The 21,880-nt window shown below is 34.7% G+C and overlaps 1 protein-coding gene across 2 annotated transcripts in view; it reads left to right on the plus strand.

The window, feature by feature from the left end:
- LOC149802579 (kinesin-like protein KIF19) overlaps positions 1 to 21,880 on the plus strand; it is a 147,087-nt gene that overhangs the window by 33,235 nt on the left and 91,972 nt on the right. For both annotated transcript variants that reach the window (XM_089951850.1, XM_089951851.1), the window contains exon 3: positions 5,924 to 6,034. In XM_089951850.1, coding sequence (XP_089807976.1) covers positions 5,924 to 6,034 — 111 coding nt within the window. The remainder of the gene's footprint in view (positions 1 to 5,923; positions 6,035 to 21,880) is intronic.

Raw genomic sequence — 21,880 nt, forward strand, 5'->3', positions numbered from 1 at the left:
ATGCTCCAACTGCATATCATATTGGTTTATGTGTAACTCATGAAGAAGTAAGATCAACTTGTGTAAACAGACTCAGATATATGGTGTTGCATAACAATTAGATCCAACTGCATAAGACATGGGCTAATTTTCTGTTCATACTATGTATGCATGTGTATGGCTGATCTGATGATATTAATATAGTCTCTTATTTGCTGTTGTATACCGTACGTATTTGCAAAGTGAGATTCAGTTGCATAAACATAGACTCTACTTTTCTGATGCTTTGGGTAGGTACTTGTGTACAGCTAGGATCCATCTGCATAAATATACTTGGAGCTGCTGTGACTTGCTGTATTAACTTGTGTATAGATCTGACTGCATAAAAATGTACTTGGAGCTGCTGTGACATGCTGTATTAACTTGTGTATAGATCTGACTGCATAAATGTACATGGAGCTGCCTGCCTTAATATACTCATGTAACTTGATCAAACTTTATAAACATATACTGATATGCTGGCAAATACAGTATATATTTATATGTATGTCAATTCCATTTGCATTAACATAGACCCGGATCTGCTGGTATATCATTTCACAGCAGATCAGGGTATATATTCTTAGCAGTTACATGTGTATTGCATACAGGTAAATATGCTGTTTGGTATATCATTCTGTCATATATGTATATTTTTGTGTAAAAGATTGTTTTGCATTTCTTATGGGGTACAGGTTTCTTTGATGTCTTTTGGAATCATATATTCTTGATGTAACTTGTTTAGGTAAGGAACAAAAGGAGTTATTGTAGGCATTCAACCTTGTCAAGCTTTATACTTATTGATCTTTTATACTCTCATAATATATTATTTTGATGAACTGTTTGATGGTAGCTGAAATCTGAATAGACATTTGTCTGCATGTTATGCAAGTATAACCATCTCACATTTGTTTGGTTAAAGTCCACACCTTGTCAGTCTACTTTATTGTTGTATGTACATTTAAAGGGGAATAAATTAGTTCTTTTTAAAGAATCTGAGTTACACTGATCATTTTATCATGGATGCATTTAAAATCCAATTTTTTTCCTCTTAATTTAACCACTGTGTCCAAGACACTTTGTCTTTATAGCAGCTAGGTTATGCCAGTGTTCCATTTAGACACTTTGCTTACTAAATGAAGGTGCTTCAGAAATGAATATTATTACCACTTACAATGTACTTTGCGTGTCTCCCAGACGGGTTGAATCAGTCCAGTCGATACTGACTCTGGTTATATTTAGGCGGATACTTCTGATTGCCAGAGTCACATTATAGCGATTCACACTATTACAGGCCAATTTTGTAATGTTTTGCATGACCTTGATGGAGTAGCTCAGAGTCATAACCTATTTTTTTTTAAATCAAGGAAATGTACAAATGTTGGTTGAAAGTGTAGAGATATCTGAGAGATTGATGATTTATCCTGTTGAATTTTATGCTTAAAGTAGATGGCAGTATATCTACTGACGAATTAGAAAGTAATAAAATATCTTTCTTTCCATCTTGTTTATGTCTTATGTAAATATGTATGCATGTAGTGTGTATGCATGTAGTATTCATGTAAATATGTATGCATGTAGTATGTATGTAAATATGTATGCATGTAGTATGTATGTAGTATGCGGGCATGTAGTGCCTCAGTACGATAGTTTGAAATTAATAATTGCACAAATGCTTTAGGAAGATAAATTCTGTCAAAAATGTGGAAGTTAGGTACAATTTAAAATCTAAAAATAAAGATGTTTAGATTCCGTTAAAGGTATACTGAACAAAAGGTAAAGGTAACACATGTAAAATGCAAATCCCATGTTTGTTCTTCTATTTGGTAAAGTTTCAGTTCAGTCAGCTATGCCTGTCACCTCAGCCGGGGTATAGACCACCCACAAAAGATCAACAGAGACTTCTGTCCTGTGCCATTCCCTCGAGTTGACTCCATTTGTGACCCAGCTTAGTGATGTCTGCCTCAAGGTCACATCACCAGGTGTTTCTTGGATGGCCCCTTCTTTGTTTGCCTTGATGGTTCCTCCTCAGTGCCTGTCTGGTAGTGTTGGTTGGTGGCTTACATAGGGTTTGTCCTATCTAACCCACCTTCTATTCTTGATCTCGTCTTCTACCAGAAGCTGAGAGGTTCTCTGCCACAGGTTGGCATTGCTGATGGTATCTGGCCAGCAGATTTGGAGAATTCTTCTTAGGCAGCTGTTGATGAAGGTCTGAATTCTCTTTACGGTTGACTTGGTGGCTCTCCAGGTCTCTGCTCCATACAGTAGGACTGACTTCACATTGGTAGTCAAGGAAATTTCTTTGGAGCTCCAGATGTTCTTGAGCTGTATGAAAGCTGCTCTTGCTTTTCTGATCCTTGCCTTCATGTCTGATTCTGTGCCACCCTGCTGGTTGATAATGCTGCCCAGGTACGTGAAGGACTCCACCTCTTCCAAGGGACTTCCATGCAGTGTGACTGGGTTTTTACAGACATAATTGATCTTGAGGATCTTGGTTTTGTCTTTGTAGATGTTGAGGCCAACCTGTGCTGATGTGGCTGCCAGTACATCGGTCTTGTCCTGCATTTGCTGCTGACTGGGGTACAAGAGTGCTAGGTCATCAGCAAAGTCCAGGTCCTCAAGTTGACTCCACAGTGTCCACTGGATCCCATTTCTCCGCCCATTTGTGGATGTCTTCATAATCCAGTTGATGGTGAGAAGGAAGAGAAACAGCAACAGCAAGCAGCCTTGCCTCATGCCAGTCTGCACTAGGAAGCTGTCTTTGTGTTGTCCTGCATGAATGACTCAGCAGGACAATCCGTTGTAAGCATTCTTGATCAAGTTTACCAGCTTGGTTGGGATGCCATAGTGGCAAAGAAGTTTCCAGAGTGTCTCTTGGTCCACTCTGTTTAATGCCTTTTCATAATTGGCAAAGTTGATGTAGAGCAAAGAATTCCACTCCAACGATTGCTCAACTATGATGCAAAGAGTCGCTATTTGGTCCATACACAATCTGTTCTGCCAGAAACCTGCTTGCTCATGTCATAACTGTGGGTTGACAGCTTCCTTCATCCTCTCCAAGAGAACCCAGTTCAAGACTTTCCCTGGTACTGACAGGAGTGTGATTCCTCTGTAATTGGAGCAAGTGCTTAGGTTGCCTTTCTTGAGGATCTTGATGAGGTATCCCTCCTTCCAGTCAATTGGTGTTTCTTCTTCCTCCCAGATCCTCTCAAAGAGGGGTATAGCATTTCCACTGAAGCCTCTAGGTCTGCTCTGAGGGCTTCTGCTGGGATGTCATCAGGTCCAGCTGCCTTGTCGTTCTTTAGCTGGGTGATGGCTTTCCTGATCTCATCTCTGGTGGAATTGTCATAGCTTATGAGATCTGCATTGGCTGGGTGGATTTCTGGGGAATTTAGTGGTGCTGGCCTGTTCAACGTTCTTCAAAATGTTCTGCCCATCTATTCATTTGGTGTTCTGTACTTGCTATGGTCTTTCCCTGCTTGTCCTTTATGGGTCTCTCTGTTTTGTTGTACTTGCTAGACAGCTTCTTTGTGATGTCGTACAGTTTCTTCATGTTTCCACTTCTGGATGTTTCTTCTGCCTCTGCTGCCAGTCCTTCAACATAGTTTCTCTCTTGTCTATCTTGATGCTTCTTTTCAGTTATGTGGGCGTCAGTGTACTCTTTTTGTACCTTTACTTTTGTAGGTCTTGTCCTACTGCTATTTACTGCTGCTTTCTTCTGTTTCAGCTCTTGGATTTTGCGCAATGTTTTGGCTGAAATCCATTCTTTCTGCTGGCGCTTCATAGGGCCTAGTACTTCTTGGCATGATGATTTTACTGCCTCCTTAACTTTCTGCCGTCTGTTGTTCTGCATTGTCTTCATCATCTTTGAAAAGCTCTTGTAGCACTTGGTACTTATTATTAAGCGTCTTGGTAAAGTTTGTGAAACAAATATGGTTTAAACTACACCCCTCCCCTGTCCTTTCAAAATATTCCTTTTTCGCTTGACCAGGAATCTATCTCTCAGTGCAAAAAGATACTGAAAAACCTAAGAAGCTGAAGGGACATTGTAAATCAACTTTAAATATCTTGTCCATATTTCTTCTAGATTATTATTATTATTATTAAGACCTCATAAGTATCCACTGTACCCCTCTTAACTAATGACCTTTGTTTTACTTTAGTAGGACTTTAGTGAAATTTATATAGATTTTAGTATGCTTTATATACTCAATACAGGTCAAGTCAGGTCCAACTTCAGACAACATAGACCCTGATGTGACATTGCATAATGCATGGCATATTAGGGTCTGTGCTGTTTGTTCTACTGATTACTCCTAACAAACTTATATGCCAAATATGCCATTTTATAATGAAATGGCCTCTGTATGTCTATACAGATTGATCTGACTTGTATATAAGTCCAGTTTCTGTTCTGTAAATTGTATAATATGATTTTAGCACAAACAAAGGTAGATAGTGCCTATTTTTACAGTGTATATGAATTTAAGCAGATAGCGGAATCACATAGTTTTTAATGGAACAAAATATGCATGTAGAGGCTGGCTTCCATAATACTGAAGTTAATCATCCTTATTTGGTGTGTTGTTACCAATGAGAGCTTTGTTTGTTCAGCATTTACAACCATGCCATTCTTCTTATACTACATTTGAAGTAGTTTAATGCCATTTGAAAATTATTTTCTGGTTCATTTTTGCAGCTTTGTTTGTTTGAGAAAGAGATCATCAGTGTATAGATCAAATGCTGTATTTTTAATCTTATGGGGAAGTTTGTTTATTAATACAACAGATAAAAAGTGGTCTGAGTTTGATCTTTGTGGATACAACAAACAAAACATGGTCTGAACTGGATCCTTATCGGTACAACAAACAAGAAGTGGTCTAAGTTTAATCCTTTTGGATACAATTAACAAAATGTGAGTTTGATCCTTGTGGCAAGGCACAGTTTAATATTCCTTTTTGAGATATGTATTAATTTAGAGTCACATTTTGAAATCTGCCATTTAAGGATGAAACTGAATATTTGTGAGCTGAGTCATTAAATTGATTCAGTTTTAGTTTTTTTTTTTCAGAATGTAATCATACACAAGATCAAAAGCTTATTTGAAAACCAGGTAACTTTCTTTTATCGAAAACTCATACACATGCATCAGCCACTGCTATTAGTGAATGATTGTGCCTAAAACCTGATTGAGTATCATTGAGAAGTGTAAGGTTTTTAAGATAAGTCACAACTAACTCATGCACATGCTTTTCTATTTATTTTCAAAGAGCTGGAAGGGTAGAAATTGTCCCAAAAATTGTTGAGTCATCTTTTACTACTTTCTTGTGGAATAGTTACCTTTGCAGTTTTCCATAAATGGAGAGATTGATCAGTCTTTAGGATGGGGTTATAATTTTCTCTGTAATAGCAGGTGCTGCTGCTTTTCAAGGCCTATTATATCAAGTCCTTTTGATAATGTCAATGTACATGTATTTCAAATATTTTGGAACAAATGCTGAACATATTTAAAACATTACAAATCTGTACAATCATCTTTGACAGTATCAGATGTGTGCAAGATGCTAGGGTTGGTAATTTATGGCATTGCAACACAAGTAGTTATTTAGTGCCAAGGCAATTGGAGTAAAGTACCTAACCCAAGTCACGCTATGGTAACTGAAACTGGCTGGTCTTATGGTGAGATTCAAACTTGCACCTTTTGTTTGTGAGACAACCATTGAGCCACTGTGGCTCCCAAGATGATAGGCAAGAACACACTTTGGGATAATGGCTTGGATGACACAATACCATTATCAAATTTATTGATAAATGAGGTTCACTAACTATTACAAACTGAGAGATTCTTGATGGATAATCAGAAGATAAGACAATTTAATATAACAGAACATTTCTTAATTTCCAGATGGTGGTGTTGATGGATCCATTAGAGGACCCTGATGACATCCTGAGAGCAAACAGGTCAAGAGAGAAAACCTTTGTTTTTGATCGGTCCTTTGATGGAAATGCCACTCAGGTAAGGACTTCTTGAAATTATTGACAACTATCAGTTAAATAATGAAATTTCAATGCCACTCAGGTAAGGACTTCTTGAAATTATTGACAACTATCAGTTAAATAATGAAATTTCAATGCCACTCGGGTAAGGACTTCTTGACATTATTGACAACTGTCAGTTAAATAATGAAATTTCAATACCACTCAGGTAAGGACTTCTTGAAATTATTGACAACTATCAGTTAAATAATGAAATTTCAATGCCACTCAGGTAAGGACTTCTTGAAATTATTGACAACTATCAGTTAAATAATGAAATTTCAATACCACTCAGGTAAGGACTTCTTGAAATTATTGACAACTATCAGTTAAATAATGAAATTTCAATGCCACTCGGGTAAGGACTTCTCGACATTATTGACAACTATCAGTTAAATAATGAAATTTCAATACCACTCAGGTGAGGACTTCCTGAAATTATTGAAAACTATCAGTTAAAACATGAAATTTCAATGCCACTCAAGTAACGACTTCCTGAAATTAATGAAATTATCAACTAAATCAAGAATTTTCAAGCCATGCATGCCAATGTTATATATTTTACCCTACTTTATGCTCAGCTAAATGCTCTAAATGTCTCTAAGGCATATAAATATAAGATAATTTTATTAAATCTGCTCTTGGTGGGGGGGGGCAGAATTTTCAAAATTCATTTTAATTTGAGAATCTAGATTCAGTAATATCCACTTAAGTTTCAGGTTAAAAATATAATGCAGATTTAATTTAAGAAAAAGGTATTCTCAAAATCTCTTTACACCATAATATTACATGTATTATTTGGCTGCAAGGAAGCTGGACATACTTTTGTCTCACTTTGGGTTTTCGGTTATTCATTTTTGCACAAGTTCTTTTTAATATATTGTCTTGTTATGTTGGAGTGAGAATCAGTCTCATAAATAAAGCATTGTATGAATATATTTCAGACTTTGTACTTTGCATTTATTACCAATGATTGGTGTACTCAGGAAATATCTGTATGGTTTAATTGTTGCTATTTGTGTGATGTGGCATATTGATATACATGTACTTGAGAAATAGCTGTATGGTTTAATTTTCACTATTTCCATGGTATGGTATATTGATATACTTGAGAAATAGCTGTATGATTTAATTTTCACCATTTCCATGGTGTGGTATATTGATATACTTGAGAAATAGCTGTATGATTTAATTTTCACCATTTCCATGGTATGATATATTGATATACTTGAGAAATAGCTGTATGATTTAATTTTCACCATTTCCATGGTATGGCATATTGATATACTTGAGAAATAGCTGTATGATTTAATTTTCACTATTTCTATGGTATGGCATATTGATATACTTGAGAAATAGCTGTATGATTTAATTTTCACCATTTCCATGGTATGGTATATTGATATACTTGAGAAATAGCTGTATGATTTAATTTTCACCATTTCCATGGTATGGTATATTGATATACTTGAGAAATAGCTGTATGATTTAATTTTCACTATTTCCATGGTATGGCATATTGATATACCTGGGAAATAGCTGTATGGTTTAATTTTCACCATTTCCATGATATGGCATATTGATATACCTGGGAAATAGCTGTATGATTTAATTTTCACTATTTCCATGGTATGGGATAATGATATACCTGGGAAATAGCTGGATGATTTAATTTTCACTTTTTCCATGGTTTGGTATATTGATATACCTGGGAAATAGCTGCATGATTTAATTTTCACTATTTCCATAGTATGGCATATTGATATACCTGGGAAATATCCACATTTAATTGTTGCTATTTCTGTGATATTGTATATTGCAGAATTTAACAATATCTAAATTCCTAAGGTAGAAATGGCACATAGGAAAATTAAGCAAGTTAATTTTCAATGTAAAACAGAAATTTGTGCATAGAACTTGGAAGTACAGTCCAATTTCATTCATGATGCATTAACATACATACAGTATGGGAATTAATCATACAATGTTGTTCAGATCTCATTATGTAAATTCAGTGATTGGGTTAATTAGATGAATTTAATTGTATTGGTTTTATGTTACATAAGTGAGACATGATTATATTTATGCTGTTTCTTCTATTACCTCATGTCTTGATTTAAGCCTTCAACAACATATTATATAACCAAAATTAGCTTTATACAGGTTACAGTGACTATACAATGAAATTAGCTTTATACAGGTTACAGTGACTATACAATGAAATTGATTCTTAAGCTGGTTGGAATTAATTCAGGCAATGTTCTCTGTGCCCAGCTTGCATTTTACTAAGGCAGAGCTCAGAATGAGTGGTTGCCCTCTAGCCCAAGGCTAATAAATTTGCTGGCAGACTAGTAGTTTTCATAATTTGAATAGTCAAATGGCTAGTTGTTTTAAGTGTTGCTAACATCGTTTTGTGGGAAGGAGAAGTGAAGATTCAGCAGGACTAGTAAATTTCTCAATCTACAAGTCCTTCTGGCTACAAAGAAATTTATGATAAATTCTAGGTCTTTGAAGGGGTGTACAACACTTTGAAATGACATATAATTGGTGAGTTATGCTCATTGTTCATGGGAATACTGAACAGTATGCTCTCCTCACCCCTTAAAAATGGAAGCAAAACAACCACACTGTTTTCTTTAATTAGAGCAAGTTTTTTTTTTTAGTTCAATAGTTAAATTATGCCCTAGAAATGCTTAAAATGCAGGAGCTTCCAGGGGCTTTGCTTTCCTGGGAGTTCCATCGTACAGGCCTCTCACCAATTTGTTTATGTCCTCAATGATATTTCTGGATCCACCATAAATTCCCTCTATTTTTATATTTTTACAATGTACTGCAGTCATTCACCTGTAGATCAATAGAAACAATCATTACAAAGAGACTAGGTTATATGGGACAGCCCAGTACACCGTAACTATGGCTTTATAAAGTGAAGGTGTTATGATAATGATCAGCCAACACCACTTTACACAATCGACTACACGTCTCATTACCTCCAGTTGTCCATTTTACAAAATGTATATCATATATCAAACCACATGTCAAAAGTATATCATGTATTAAACCACATGTCAAATTGAACTTTTATAATTTCTCCAGTTTTTTTGCTGGTTTTAGGAAGAAGATGAAGGAACTTTTGTATAAAAAAAACCCCAAACATGCCAAGTTTATTAAATCCTATTTATTGTATCAGCTTTTAGCAATTTTTTTTGTTTGGTCTATTTGTTTGTTTTAGAGCGCATTATGTATACACCAGTATTAATGGATCAGGTTTAATGGCACATCAGCACAGTCCTGGCTATATAGTACCAAGCAAATGCAAGGTAACAAATATGGTATTGTCAGAATAATTGTCAGTCTCCCAAGGAAGGCAAAGTCCTTCAAAGTAAATATGCACCAAGAAACCAAAGATATAAGGTAAAAATGCTGCAAGAACTCCAGATGAAGGCATCCCAAACAAGAGTCAAATCCTTAACAAGTCAGACTATTTCTACATATCCTGCAAGAACTGCAGATGAAGGCATCCCAAACAAGAGCCAAATCCTTAACAAGTCAGACTATTTCTACATATACTGCAAGAACTCCAGATGAAGGCATCCCAAACAAGAGTCAAATTATTAAGACATGAAGTCAGACTATTTCTACATATACTGCAATTTAAAAAAAGACATCAAAGACTCTCAGGTGGAATATCGATATGAGATGCATTGATCACATAGCAGACAGATTACCTTATTGCTTGTTAATGACATGCTGGGCAGTGCATTGGGGTACTCTTCATTCTAAGAGCTTAGAATACCAAATTTCAAGTGTTTTTGTTTTTTGCAGTTTGTGCACAGAAAACTATTCTTTAATAAGGTAAACAAAGCTAAGAATGCATGTAATGCAGTGTTTACCATACAGGTAATTTGTCTAGATTCTGACTTGCTAGGACAATACAGATTTTATTACACATGAGATTCTGACTTGCTAGAACAGTACAGTTTTTATTACTGTCTAGATTCTGACTTGCTAGGGCAATACAGATTTTATTACTGTCTAGATTCTGACTTGCTAGGGCAATATAGATTTTATTACTGTTGAGATTCTGACTTGCTAGGACAATACAGATTTTATTACTGTCGAGATTCTGACTTGCTAGGACAATACATATTTTATTACTGTCTGGATTTAGACTTGTTAGGACAGTAGTTTTTATTACTGTTTGGATTCTGACTTGTTAGGACAGTACAGTTTTTATTACTGTCTGGATTATGACTTGTTAGGACAGTACAGTTTTTATTACTGTCTAGATTCTGACTTGCTAGGGCAGTACAGATTTTATTACTGTCGAGATTCTGACTTGCTAGGGCAATACAGGTTTTATTACTGTCTGGGTTATAACTTGCTAGGACAGTACAGTTTTTAGTACTGTCTGGATTATGACTTGTTAGGACAGTACAGTTTTTATTACTGTCTGGGTTATAACTTGCTAGGACAGTACAGTTTTTATTACTGTCTGGGTTATAACTTGCTAGGACAGTACAGTTTTTATTACTGTCTGGGTTATAACTTGCTAGGACAGTGCAGTTTTTATTACTGTCTGGGTTATAACTTGCTAGGACAGTAAAAATTTTATTACTGTCTGGGTTATAACTTGCTAGGACAGTAAAGTTTTTATTACTGTCTGGGTTGTAACTTGCTATGACAGTACAGTTTTTATTACTGTCTGGATTATGATTTGTTAGGTTGTTAGGACAGTACAGTTTTTATTACTCTCTGGATAAAGTTTTTATTACTGTCTGGATTCTGACTTGCCACAACAGTACAGATTTTATTGCTGTCTGGATTCTGACTTGCTACCACAAGACAGTTTTTATTACCAGGTAATTTGTCTAGATTCTGACTTGCTAGGACAATATCTCCAGATATTGTTTTTACTGAAGCCACTTGTCCAGATTCATGTTTGTTTTTGCATCACAGTATGTACTGTAAAAAGGTCACATTAGTTTACGTCAAGAGTTCAGACGTTCCACACAATTATTTACCATTGCCTTGGTTCATAATTGCCACTGATAATAGAAAATACACAATGGGAAGAAGGGTGGAACAATTGAAGGGTATATACAGTCTGGTGGATCACATTTAAAACTTATCACAATGTAGATCATAACTGCATTTAGTCGAAGAGTTAGTGCTTTATTATAGGAATCATAAGACTTTTATTTTGTTGACTTGACAACAGATGATAGCCAAGTCAGTGAACTTTTGGTGTGACTCCTGGGTTCTCTTGCAAACTTTATTTATTTCAATGACCTTGATAATCTTAAGTATGGTAAATTCAGTGCTTTTGATGCAGAAGCAGCATGTGCAATTAGAACACTTGTTATTTAAACTTTTGGTTTGCAGTGGAGGTGTAAAGCCTGTACTGTTACATTGTCACAATACACGGGTGACCATCTGCTCCTCTTTTATAACCTGTATAGAGATTTTCTCCTTTATCTTGAATACGAATAAGTCTATTTAACCAACCACTACTAGTGTGAATAAATATTTCTCACCATTGTAACCAAACATGGCCTTTCATGGTTTTTACTGAGCAAATGAAAGTTTCTCTTCCAGTCACAGTCACTTATCGATTGATAAAATGGACACTTTCATTGATTTGTTACATTATGTTGTTGATGATGTATTTTTGGTTATGTATATTCACGGAAAATGAGGAAATCTGAGCACAGGCAGCCACGGGTGATAAATGAGCATAGCGGATTATTACATCTGACTTACGATGATGGTCCTAGTACTAATGACGGTTTTCACAATTGTTTTAAGTGTATCTTGGCTTGAATTGTAAATCATCCAGTGGGGAAAATGTTAAAATTATTATTTCAGAGCATTAAAATAAAAAAAACAATAAATAATAAATAAAAATGTAATAATTTTCATCTAAGTTTTTGACAAATGTGGCAGACTGGTGATATGTTATGGACAAAAATGTTTATCCCTAGAATTGAAAACCATATATCAGTCATGAAATACACAAAGTTAGGCACCATTATTTTCTTTTTTAAGATTTAGCTACAGATAAAGTATACTGGAAAATGCACTATCAGATATATTTTAGTGTAGTTAAAAGAATTATCATGCAGAAAGTGAATAAAATTTAAATTTCATAGCTGCAGGTTCAAGAAATCGAGATCATTAGGACTTTATTATTGACCTTAAATTCTGCTTAGAAAGGCTTATATTCTGTGTTCAAAAAGTACACAACTTAGTTTTTGCATGTCACTGAGTCGATGGCATTGTACTGAACAATATAAACCACATGTGGTAGAAAAACTGTGTGAGAATTGGTAATCATGGAATTGGCCTCTGTATTGTCACTGTCAAGCCAGTATAAGTTTCACCAGATAATGGCCACACAAAAGCAATCTTACACTTTGTTCGAAAGGTATTCATTTACATGACCAATAGTCAGTTCTCATTTGTGTTTTCAATAACCAGAAGCTGTAACTTAATAGCGCAGACCGTTTTTTTAAGGAAGAAATATTTTCCTTCTAAGCTTTACAAGAATGCCTCAAAAAAGTACTGATAATACAATTTGTTGCCTTGAATAGTGTACAGTTACTTTTCTTAGTAAAGAAAAACCAGTCATTAGTAATAGGACCATCATGATAAGCTCACACTTTAAATGTCAAGACTTTTCTTTTACAAATAATTTTTAAATTCTGATTCTTTATAATTGTAGTTTTAAATTACAATTTCATGTACAATTAAAGATTGTCTTTAAAATGAAGTTATTTGAAAAGACCATTTAATGTGATAGAAGCATGATCTGGCATGGGTATGTTGTGTGTAGCACCTTGATAAAAAAAAATTATTACTGGAACCACAAAAGAAAAATTAGTGTAGAAATTAATTAAAAAAATTGTGGATATATAACCATATATATTTGCTTACAAGTGGAGTCCAACTGCAAATAATATAGACCTTGATCTGCCATTGCATAATATGCAGGCACATCAGGATCTACTGATTACTCCAAATAAATTGCAGCGACCCAGATCTGCCAGTACATTGTAGGATGGCAGATCTGGGTCAGTGCATTTACAGTTGGACTTTTCTTATTAATAAGTGTATATGGTATGTCTGATATGTCTTAATTTATGTAAATTAGGTTTAGAGTAATTACTCTCATCCATGATGAATGGCATTTAACATGTTTCTTAGTGTCTGTGACAAAGAATAGGGAAGTTGACTTGCTTTTTTAAGCTATGCAGGAATATAGCGTAAGGAGAATTCTGGATGTTATGAATGACTTGAACCTTGATGACAGTTGAATTTTCATTGAAAATCCAGTGGTTTTTGAGTATTAGAGGAAAATATTTAAACATCACAATTTGGGGAAGACAATTATTTGAATTGAATTTAAATACAAAGTACATATTCCAATTTGTAAATACTCGTCCAGTGGGAAATGCTGATGTCATACAAATTTCAAACCAGCATTGTTTAACCCTTTAAAACAATAATATTTAAAAGTATATAGCATACACCAATTTACATCTGGTTTTGTATCTCTTTTGCGTGTTTGTGTGTGTGACTGTGTGGAGGAGAATAGCTTGTTATTCTCCTGTTTTTGTGGCTCATGTGACTTGCCCAGATGGATCTTAACTTTCTTTGTACTGGGAATGTGTTCAGTGTTACAATTGTCTACCATTATATCCTTTCCTCTATAAGTATGACTGTGTGTCTGAACAATAAAATTTGTCCATGGCAAGAAATTTGATTTCATTTATTTTCTGTGTTCCAATCGGTGAATGTTGACCAGTGGCAATATCCACCAGAAATGCTTCTTGTGCAACCTCCATAGACTAAAGAGTTCAGAAAAAAGGGCAGATAATAAGTTACCAAAAAGGGCTGTATCTGTCAACCATAACAGCATCCATAGTTACAAATTTCCACAAACATTATGCTGTCTTAATGTAGTTCTGATTAAAGATTTTTACAAATCTCCACCAAAAATATTACTGTCTTAAGGTAGTTCTAATTAATATTCACAAAGTCACATTAACAAGCTAATATATATATACATGTAATTATAAAAATATAAATAGGACAAGCCTATGAATTTTTCATTTTTTATTTTTTATCAACAAAGAAACAGAAATTATATCTTGAGTACAATAATGTGAATTCAATTTAAGTCATTTCGATTCAGTCAAAATCAGCTGACTGCAGTTTATTCAGGCTTAACGCAAAAGCAATGTGCCCTACAAAATTTGGATAGATTTCTTTCATCACACCAAGAATTCAAGATTTACTTATATCCACTTTGTTGTCCATCCATTTCTTGCTGAATTATTTACTTGGGGTAATGAAGGCCAAACATACACTAGTCTCTGCATACTTATATTGCACATAATTATATATTCATGATTTCTTACCATTAAGCATTTTATCTTAATTGCACACATTTAAATTGAATTGAAGCATTTTTAAGTTCTTATTACATTTATGCATGTTAGGACATACCCCTCCCTCCAATGCATCAAAATACCTACTTGTATCATCATAAGGTTGTCTCCCAAATGAGATCACTGTGCAGTTAGATATTGTAAATCTTAATGTTTTTATATGGCTGTAGCAAGATAACCAGGTTGGTTTTCGGATTTATAATAGAACACTATTGATGGTGATACAAATACAATGTTTATTGATGAATGTCTTGAATGAAAAAAGAATTATGATTAATATGTGTGTGTATAAGATTCAAATAGTGGACAAATTAACATAATGCAACAAATGAAAATACAATTAAATGACCGTACACTGTACAATGACAAAGGTGAATTATTCACAGCAATTTGACATGACGAAAAGAATGATGTGTTTTACTTAAATAGTAAAAATGAAATTACTTAAATGGTGAAAAAAATCAGGGTTTTTTCTCAAATAGTTAAATGTTGAAACAAAGGGACAGATATCATACAAAATGTCTTTACAATCCCAAGAAACTGGGTATTACAAACCCAAAGTTAGCCCACAGCTCAAAGATTACATGTATGGAGTTACACACTCTGTCACCAGCACACTTGGCTACCAGTCACACTGGTCAATCAGGCAGTCAGTATTCCAAGTAGTCACCGACCACGATTCAGTTCCTTGGTCAATCAAGCAATCAGCGCCCAGCAATTGGTCAGCAATGCCTGATCACCTGCTACTCAACCAGCAACACTGTTCACTCAGCTCTGTGGCTGCTATGGTTTAGCTTTACAGCTGCTACGGTCAACTTCTATGGTTAACTCTACAGCTGGTACCACATCAACTCCGATCAGCTGAAATTAAATCTAACACCATGTACTATGAATGACACAGGCACATACGGTAACATGTAATGATGTTATATATGGTAAGCTATAGAAATTACATTATTGGCATGACATTACAAAGCAATTGAAAGGGTTCAGAAGTGAACCTACCTGTGTCCGATAAGAAGCCTATGGGACTAAATGTTTCTTAATAAAATGTAATTTTATATTGCTAATATAAATCTCTAGCTAAGTCATAGACAAGAATAGAAAATATTTGCATTATGCTATGTAAGCCAAAGCTACATAGAAAATATACAAAAATAAACATGGTAGTACAATAGTTATAACTTAAACACAAGAAATTAATAAATAACTCACGTACCTCTTCAATTGAAGATGGGCAAGTCCTTAAGTAGACCGCTCACTGACAAGACATTCCATAATGTAAAGATTGTGACCTACATTGAGGTATTTATACATAGACAATGTAGCCCTTAACATCGGCTATGTGCTAGAAGTATTCAGTTTTCTCCATTGAAAGCAGTTCGCACGTGCAATATCATAAAATATACATAAATCACCCTCAGGTATCGTTGTACACAAAAAATGAAACCTGAGTACATGTATTTAATAAATAAAGGGATTTATACAATTCCGTGACAATGGCATATTTAAAATTTAATCTTTTACACCATTGTCCAATCGAATCTTGTATACTACCAGTAGTAGAAACAGTTTTTCTTAAATTGAATTTCATCATTTAATTTGGTACAACATTATGTTCATTAGTTTTTATAATTTTCTCTTTGTGCTAATTATTTAAAATTGTCACATGCACATCTCCAGGTAGAACATAACTATGTTTTGTTAAATTATTTAGGTAGTTTTGGAATGAAAAATTAAGTGTTCGCATGTTGCTAGGATATAGAGCATAAATATTTAAAGACTTCAAGGTAATTTAATATTTATCTGCATGTAAATTGATAAGTGCCATGAGTTGTTAGAAATTTATTGCAGGAGGTCATTGATGCTAGGAAAATATATGAGCAGGTTACTGTCACTATATAGTTTGATGGCTTATGGATGTCAGCATGAGTCACTCTGTAGTTTCATGACTTATTGATGTGAGCATCTTTTTACAAGCTACACAGTTCATGTATCTGTACTACTGAGACAATATGAAACACTGGCAATAGTACTAACTTGCCACGTATCAAAATACATGCTTGATGACAAGCCCTTACACACTAATTTTTATAAAACTTTGGCAGATATTTGTCAAGGATATCTCTGTTTGATAAAACACAGATTCCGTACTTTGACAAATTTATTATGCAGCCCCTCTGATCTTATCTAGGGAAAAATACTGCATGTAATTAATTTTCTAGTTACTATAAAAGACAGTTTTTTTTGTCGGCCTTCAGAAATGTTTTTATAAAACTGGTCTTGAACATTAAGTAAACATTGAATTAATGGTTTTACTTTGAACTATACTTTTTAGGCAATATTTTTAAGTATCACATGTCTGCATATCTTGATGCATTAAATCTCCCATTTCTTTTGTGGGTCAATCATTATTGCTACAAGGAGAGATTTAGAGTTGCATTTGGTTTGATTTTGTCAGTATAAGATATATGTATGGGTACACAATTATGTCACATGTGTTACACTTCTCTAATACTGTATAGAGAAATGTTTTTTTTCTCAAATGTTTTGTCAAATATGTATCTTTTTATCAGTGATATTAAAATTTGTTTTCCTTTTTAGTTATGTTGTAATTATCCTGGTCTAAATCAAACTCATTGTCACCTTGTGTGTGTTTTAATTCTCCTGGTCCAAGACAGACTCATTGTTACCTTGTGTGTGTTGTAATTCTACTGGTCCAAGACAGACTCATTGTTACTTGGTGTGTATTGTAATTCTCCTGGTCCAAGACAGACTCATTGTTACCTTGTGTGTGTTTTAATTCTCCTGGGGGGCCCCGAGTGGCCGAGTGGTCTAAAGCGCTCTCTGTTATGGATCACTGCCATCTCACCTCTGTCTGTGTGGGTTCGAGTCTCAGATTCGGCTAATGTAGGTATGTGAGAAAGCTTGCCAGTAGCTTCTCGTGGGTCGGTGGTTCTTTCCGGGTCTTTTCTGGGTTCTTCCTCCACTTTTAATACTGGCCGCCATGTATAGCCTATTGTGTGCTGAAAAATGGAGTTAAACCCTACAACAACAACAACAACAATTCTCGTGGTCCAAGACAGACTCATTGTTACCTTGTGTGTGTTTTAATTCTCCTGGTCCAAGACAGACTCATTGTTACCTTGTGTGTATTGTAATTCTCCTGGTCCAAGACAGACTCATTGTTACCTTGTGTGTATTGTAATTCTCCTGGTCCAAGACAGACTCATTGTTACTTGGTGTGTATTGTAATTCTCCTGGTCCAAGACAGACTCATTGTTACTTGGTGTGTATTGTAATTCTCCTGGTCCAAGACAGACTCATTGTTACTTGGTGTGTATTGTAATTCTCCTGGTCCATTAGACAGACTCATTGTTACTTGGTGTGTATTGTAATTCTCCTGGTCCAAGACAGACTCATTGTTACTTGGTGTGTATTGTAATTCTCCTAGTCCAAGACAGACTCATTGTTACTTGGTGTGTATTGTAATTCTCCTGGTCCAAGACAGACTCACTGTTACTTGGTGTGTATTGTAATTCTCCTGGTCCATTAGACAGACTCATTGTTACTTGGTGTGTATTGTAATTCTCCTGGTCCAAGACAGACTCATTGTTACTTGGTGTGTATTGTAATTCTCCTGGTCCATTAGACAGACTCATTGTTACTTGGTGTGTATTGTAATTCTCCTGGTCCAAGACAGACTCATTGTTACTTGGTGTGTATTGTAATTCTCCTAGTCCAAGACAGACTCATTGTTACTTGGTGTGTATTGTAATTCTCCTGGTCCAAGACAGACTCATTGTTACTTGGTGTGTATTGTAATTCTCCTGGTCCATTAGACAGACTCCTTGTTACTTGGTGTGTATTGTAATTCTCCTGGTCCATTAGACAGACTCCTTGTTACTTGGTGTGTATTGTAATTCTCCTGGTCCATTAGACAGACTCATTGTTACCTTGTGTGTATTGTAATTCTCCTGGTCCATTAGACAGACTCATTGTTACCTTGTGTGTATTGTAATTCTCCTGGTCCAAGACAGACTCATTGTTACATTATGTGTGTTTTAATTCTTCTGGTCCAACACAGACTCATTGGTCCAACACAGACTCATTGTTACCTTATGTGTGTTATAATTCTTCTGGTCCAAGACAGACTCATTGTTACTTTGTGTGTGTTTAAATTCAATTTTGCTGACTTTTATATTTGTACTTAATTATTTTTAATAAAATGAGTATTGCCATATCTGCATTAAATTAATTTGCGTTTGTCTAAACCATGAACTACCTGTAATAAACCATGAACTATCTGTAATAAACCATGAACTACTGTAATAAACCATAAACTATCTGTAATAAACCATGAACTACCTGTAATAAACCATGAACTATCTGTAATAAACCATGAACTATCTGTAATAAACCATGAACTACTGTAATAAACCATAAACTATCTGTAATAAACCATGAACTACCTGTAATAAACCATGAACTACCTGTAATAAACCATGAACTACCTGTAATAAACCATGAACTACTGTAATAAACCATGAACTATCTGTAATAAACCATGAACTACTGTAATAAACCATGAACTACTGTAATAAACCATAAACTACTGTAATAAACCATGAACTATCTGTAATAAACCATGAACTACTGTAATAAACCATGAACTATCTGTAATAAACCATGAACTACTGTAATAAACCATGAACTACCTGTAATAAACCATGAACTACCTGTAATAAACCATGAACTACTGTAAAAAACCATGAACTACCTGTAATAAACCATGAACTACTGTAATATACCATGAACTATCTGTAATAAACCATGAACTACTGTAATAAACCATGAACTATCTGCAATAAACCATGAACTACCTGTAATAAACCATGAACTACTGTAATAAACCATGAACTACTGTAATAAACCATGTATTGTTATAGCAAGGCAGTTATCAATTTATTAGCATTAGCATGAAGAAATAAAAATTTAGAGTCTAAGAATTAGAAAGTAGTAAATTTGTTTGCATGTAGCACACTTTGAAATGTGAACAGCTTTATGATATGGACTCTTATGTGTTATGGGCTGTGTTTGATGTCACCTGCCTTCTCATCTTTCTGTCCATTAACCCATCTGTCACTCTTTCATTTCTCCTCACCAACTTTGAAGCTGTATGAGTGTAAGGAATGACTTTGTTCAGTTGTACATCACTTTTTAGAAGATGGTAGTGGGGTCTTTATTAAGTCCCAACTTATCATTTTCAGTTTTTCATCACCTTTTCCCATCTGCTCTGACTGAGATATGAAACCATGTATACATCATCAATAGAAAGTTGGGTGACTAACAGTTCTTCAAGGTCAGTAGACTGGATCAATATTTTAGTTTTCCACCACCTTTTCTTGTGTGGCATATCACACTGGGGGTCCAATCTTAAAGATCAAGGTCACAGTTCATTATTTTAAGTCTTTCATCACACTTTTCCATTGGCCCTATAATTTAAGGTATGTTTGAGATTGAATTGGATGAAATGTTGTATGCAGACTCAAAATCGGTTCTGCAATGCACTTGCCTGTGGACAATTAAAAAAAACTTAGGGGGACACAAGATATAAGAAATTTTATTTAACATCAGTGATCTGGGTAAAATAGAGGAACAGTGTGTGAGCTAATTTACTGACTTGTGGTCATGTTCAGTTCCTAATGCCTTTAATGTTCTGCAAGTTTTATACCTTGCAATATTGCCACAGTACAAATGACAGCACATTTATTTTGTCATTTATGTGGAGAGCATTCTTTATACCTGGCTGCAGTTTCTTTCATCTATTGTATGCGTCATTTCCATCTTGAATTCAATGTCAAGGCTAGTCTTGCAAATTTGGGTCTGTGCAGTTTGTAATCAGTAGAACAAACAACATAGACCCTGATCTGCATGTGCATTATGAAGTGGCTTATGAGGATCTTTGTTGTTGTTTTTTTCAGTTTGACTTAACTTCAGGGTATATAAAGAATAATTGTATAATAACTGGTCTGGTCCCTATCAGATGTCACATCAAGCCTGTTGCTTTGCACCACATTCAGAGTGAATGAGGGAATATAGTGACTGGTCAGAATATCAGATGTGACTGGTCATTATTAGACATGAACTGGTTGATATCAATGGATCATTTGAATTTGCAGGACATACAGACTGAATAAAGGAAAAGATTGCTCAATGCAACAAAAGCAAATTTTATGGGGTGGCCTATACTAGTCAGTCCGTATTGTATGATTTTTGTCCTCTTCCTAAGTAACTATTGTTTGAATATTTCTCCTATGATATGAACATGGGCCAGCCCATAATTTTTTTTAAATTGAGCAAGATGGCTTATTATCAAAGATACATTTAATAATAATTATATACCAGTGTTTGTAAAAATGGTACGCGGTCTTATCACCAGTCATGGGATTATCATCAGATAAACACATTAAAATGACATTAGTGCATACATGTGACTTTAAAGTCAGTTATCTTTACATTATATTCAAATTGTATTGAAATACATATACATTAATAAGTACATTGATATTCTCAATGCCAACTGTCTAAACATAGAAAGACCATTTGAAAGGAAAGTGTTCGCTGTCATGGAGTTGCAAACTTTATACACTTCTTTCAAGATCCTTAAAAGGTAACACGTGTTCACTTGATGGATTTTCTAATGGAAATTGAGTGTACAACCACATATGCCTTTAAAGCCCCAGCAAAACAACATAAAATCAATAGATCTGAAATTGAATTTCTTCAACTTAGAAAATCTTTTCTTTACATAACAATTATCCATATAGCATCTATCAAAACCTAATTTTGTAGCTAAAATTTGGACCTCAAACCTTGTCATGAATGTCTCTCACATTTTGATTGTATATTTGCAAATTGACACTTAACTTTACAATATAATTTGACAAATTTCTACAAGCTTAGATGTCACAATTCTTGGTAATTATTTGTTTAATAGTGTTTTTTTGCTTTTACTTTTAGTTTATCTGAAATCTAGACTGGAGAATGCTGTATTTATTTGCCATCCTATAACTCTCGTCTCCATCAACAGATCAGTATCAAGTTTCTTTGCAGCAAAATTTGGTCAGATAAAATTTTTTTTATGCCATTTAATGACCCTTTGTGTACATCCATCCTTCCATCTGTCCCATTACGTTATGAATGTGACTTGAAGTCCGGCAGTTTTTAGTTATAATGTTCATAGAACAAGAGTTTTTGCAATAGACTTTTCCCCATTGTCATTCATTACACATTCATCCATTGTTATCTGTTACACATTTGTTCACTGCCATCTGTTACACATTCATCCATGTCATCTGTTACACTCATCC

The sequence above is a fragment of the Sinohyriopsis cumingii genome, chromosome 3 (genome assembly GCF_028554795.1).
Source record: "Sinohyriopsis cumingii isolate HCF-2022 chromosome 3, ASM2855479v2, whole genome shotgun sequence".
Classification (NCBI taxonomy): domain Eukaryota; kingdom Metazoa; phylum Mollusca; class Bivalvia; order Unionida; family Unionidae; genus Sinohyriopsis; species Sinohyriopsis cumingii.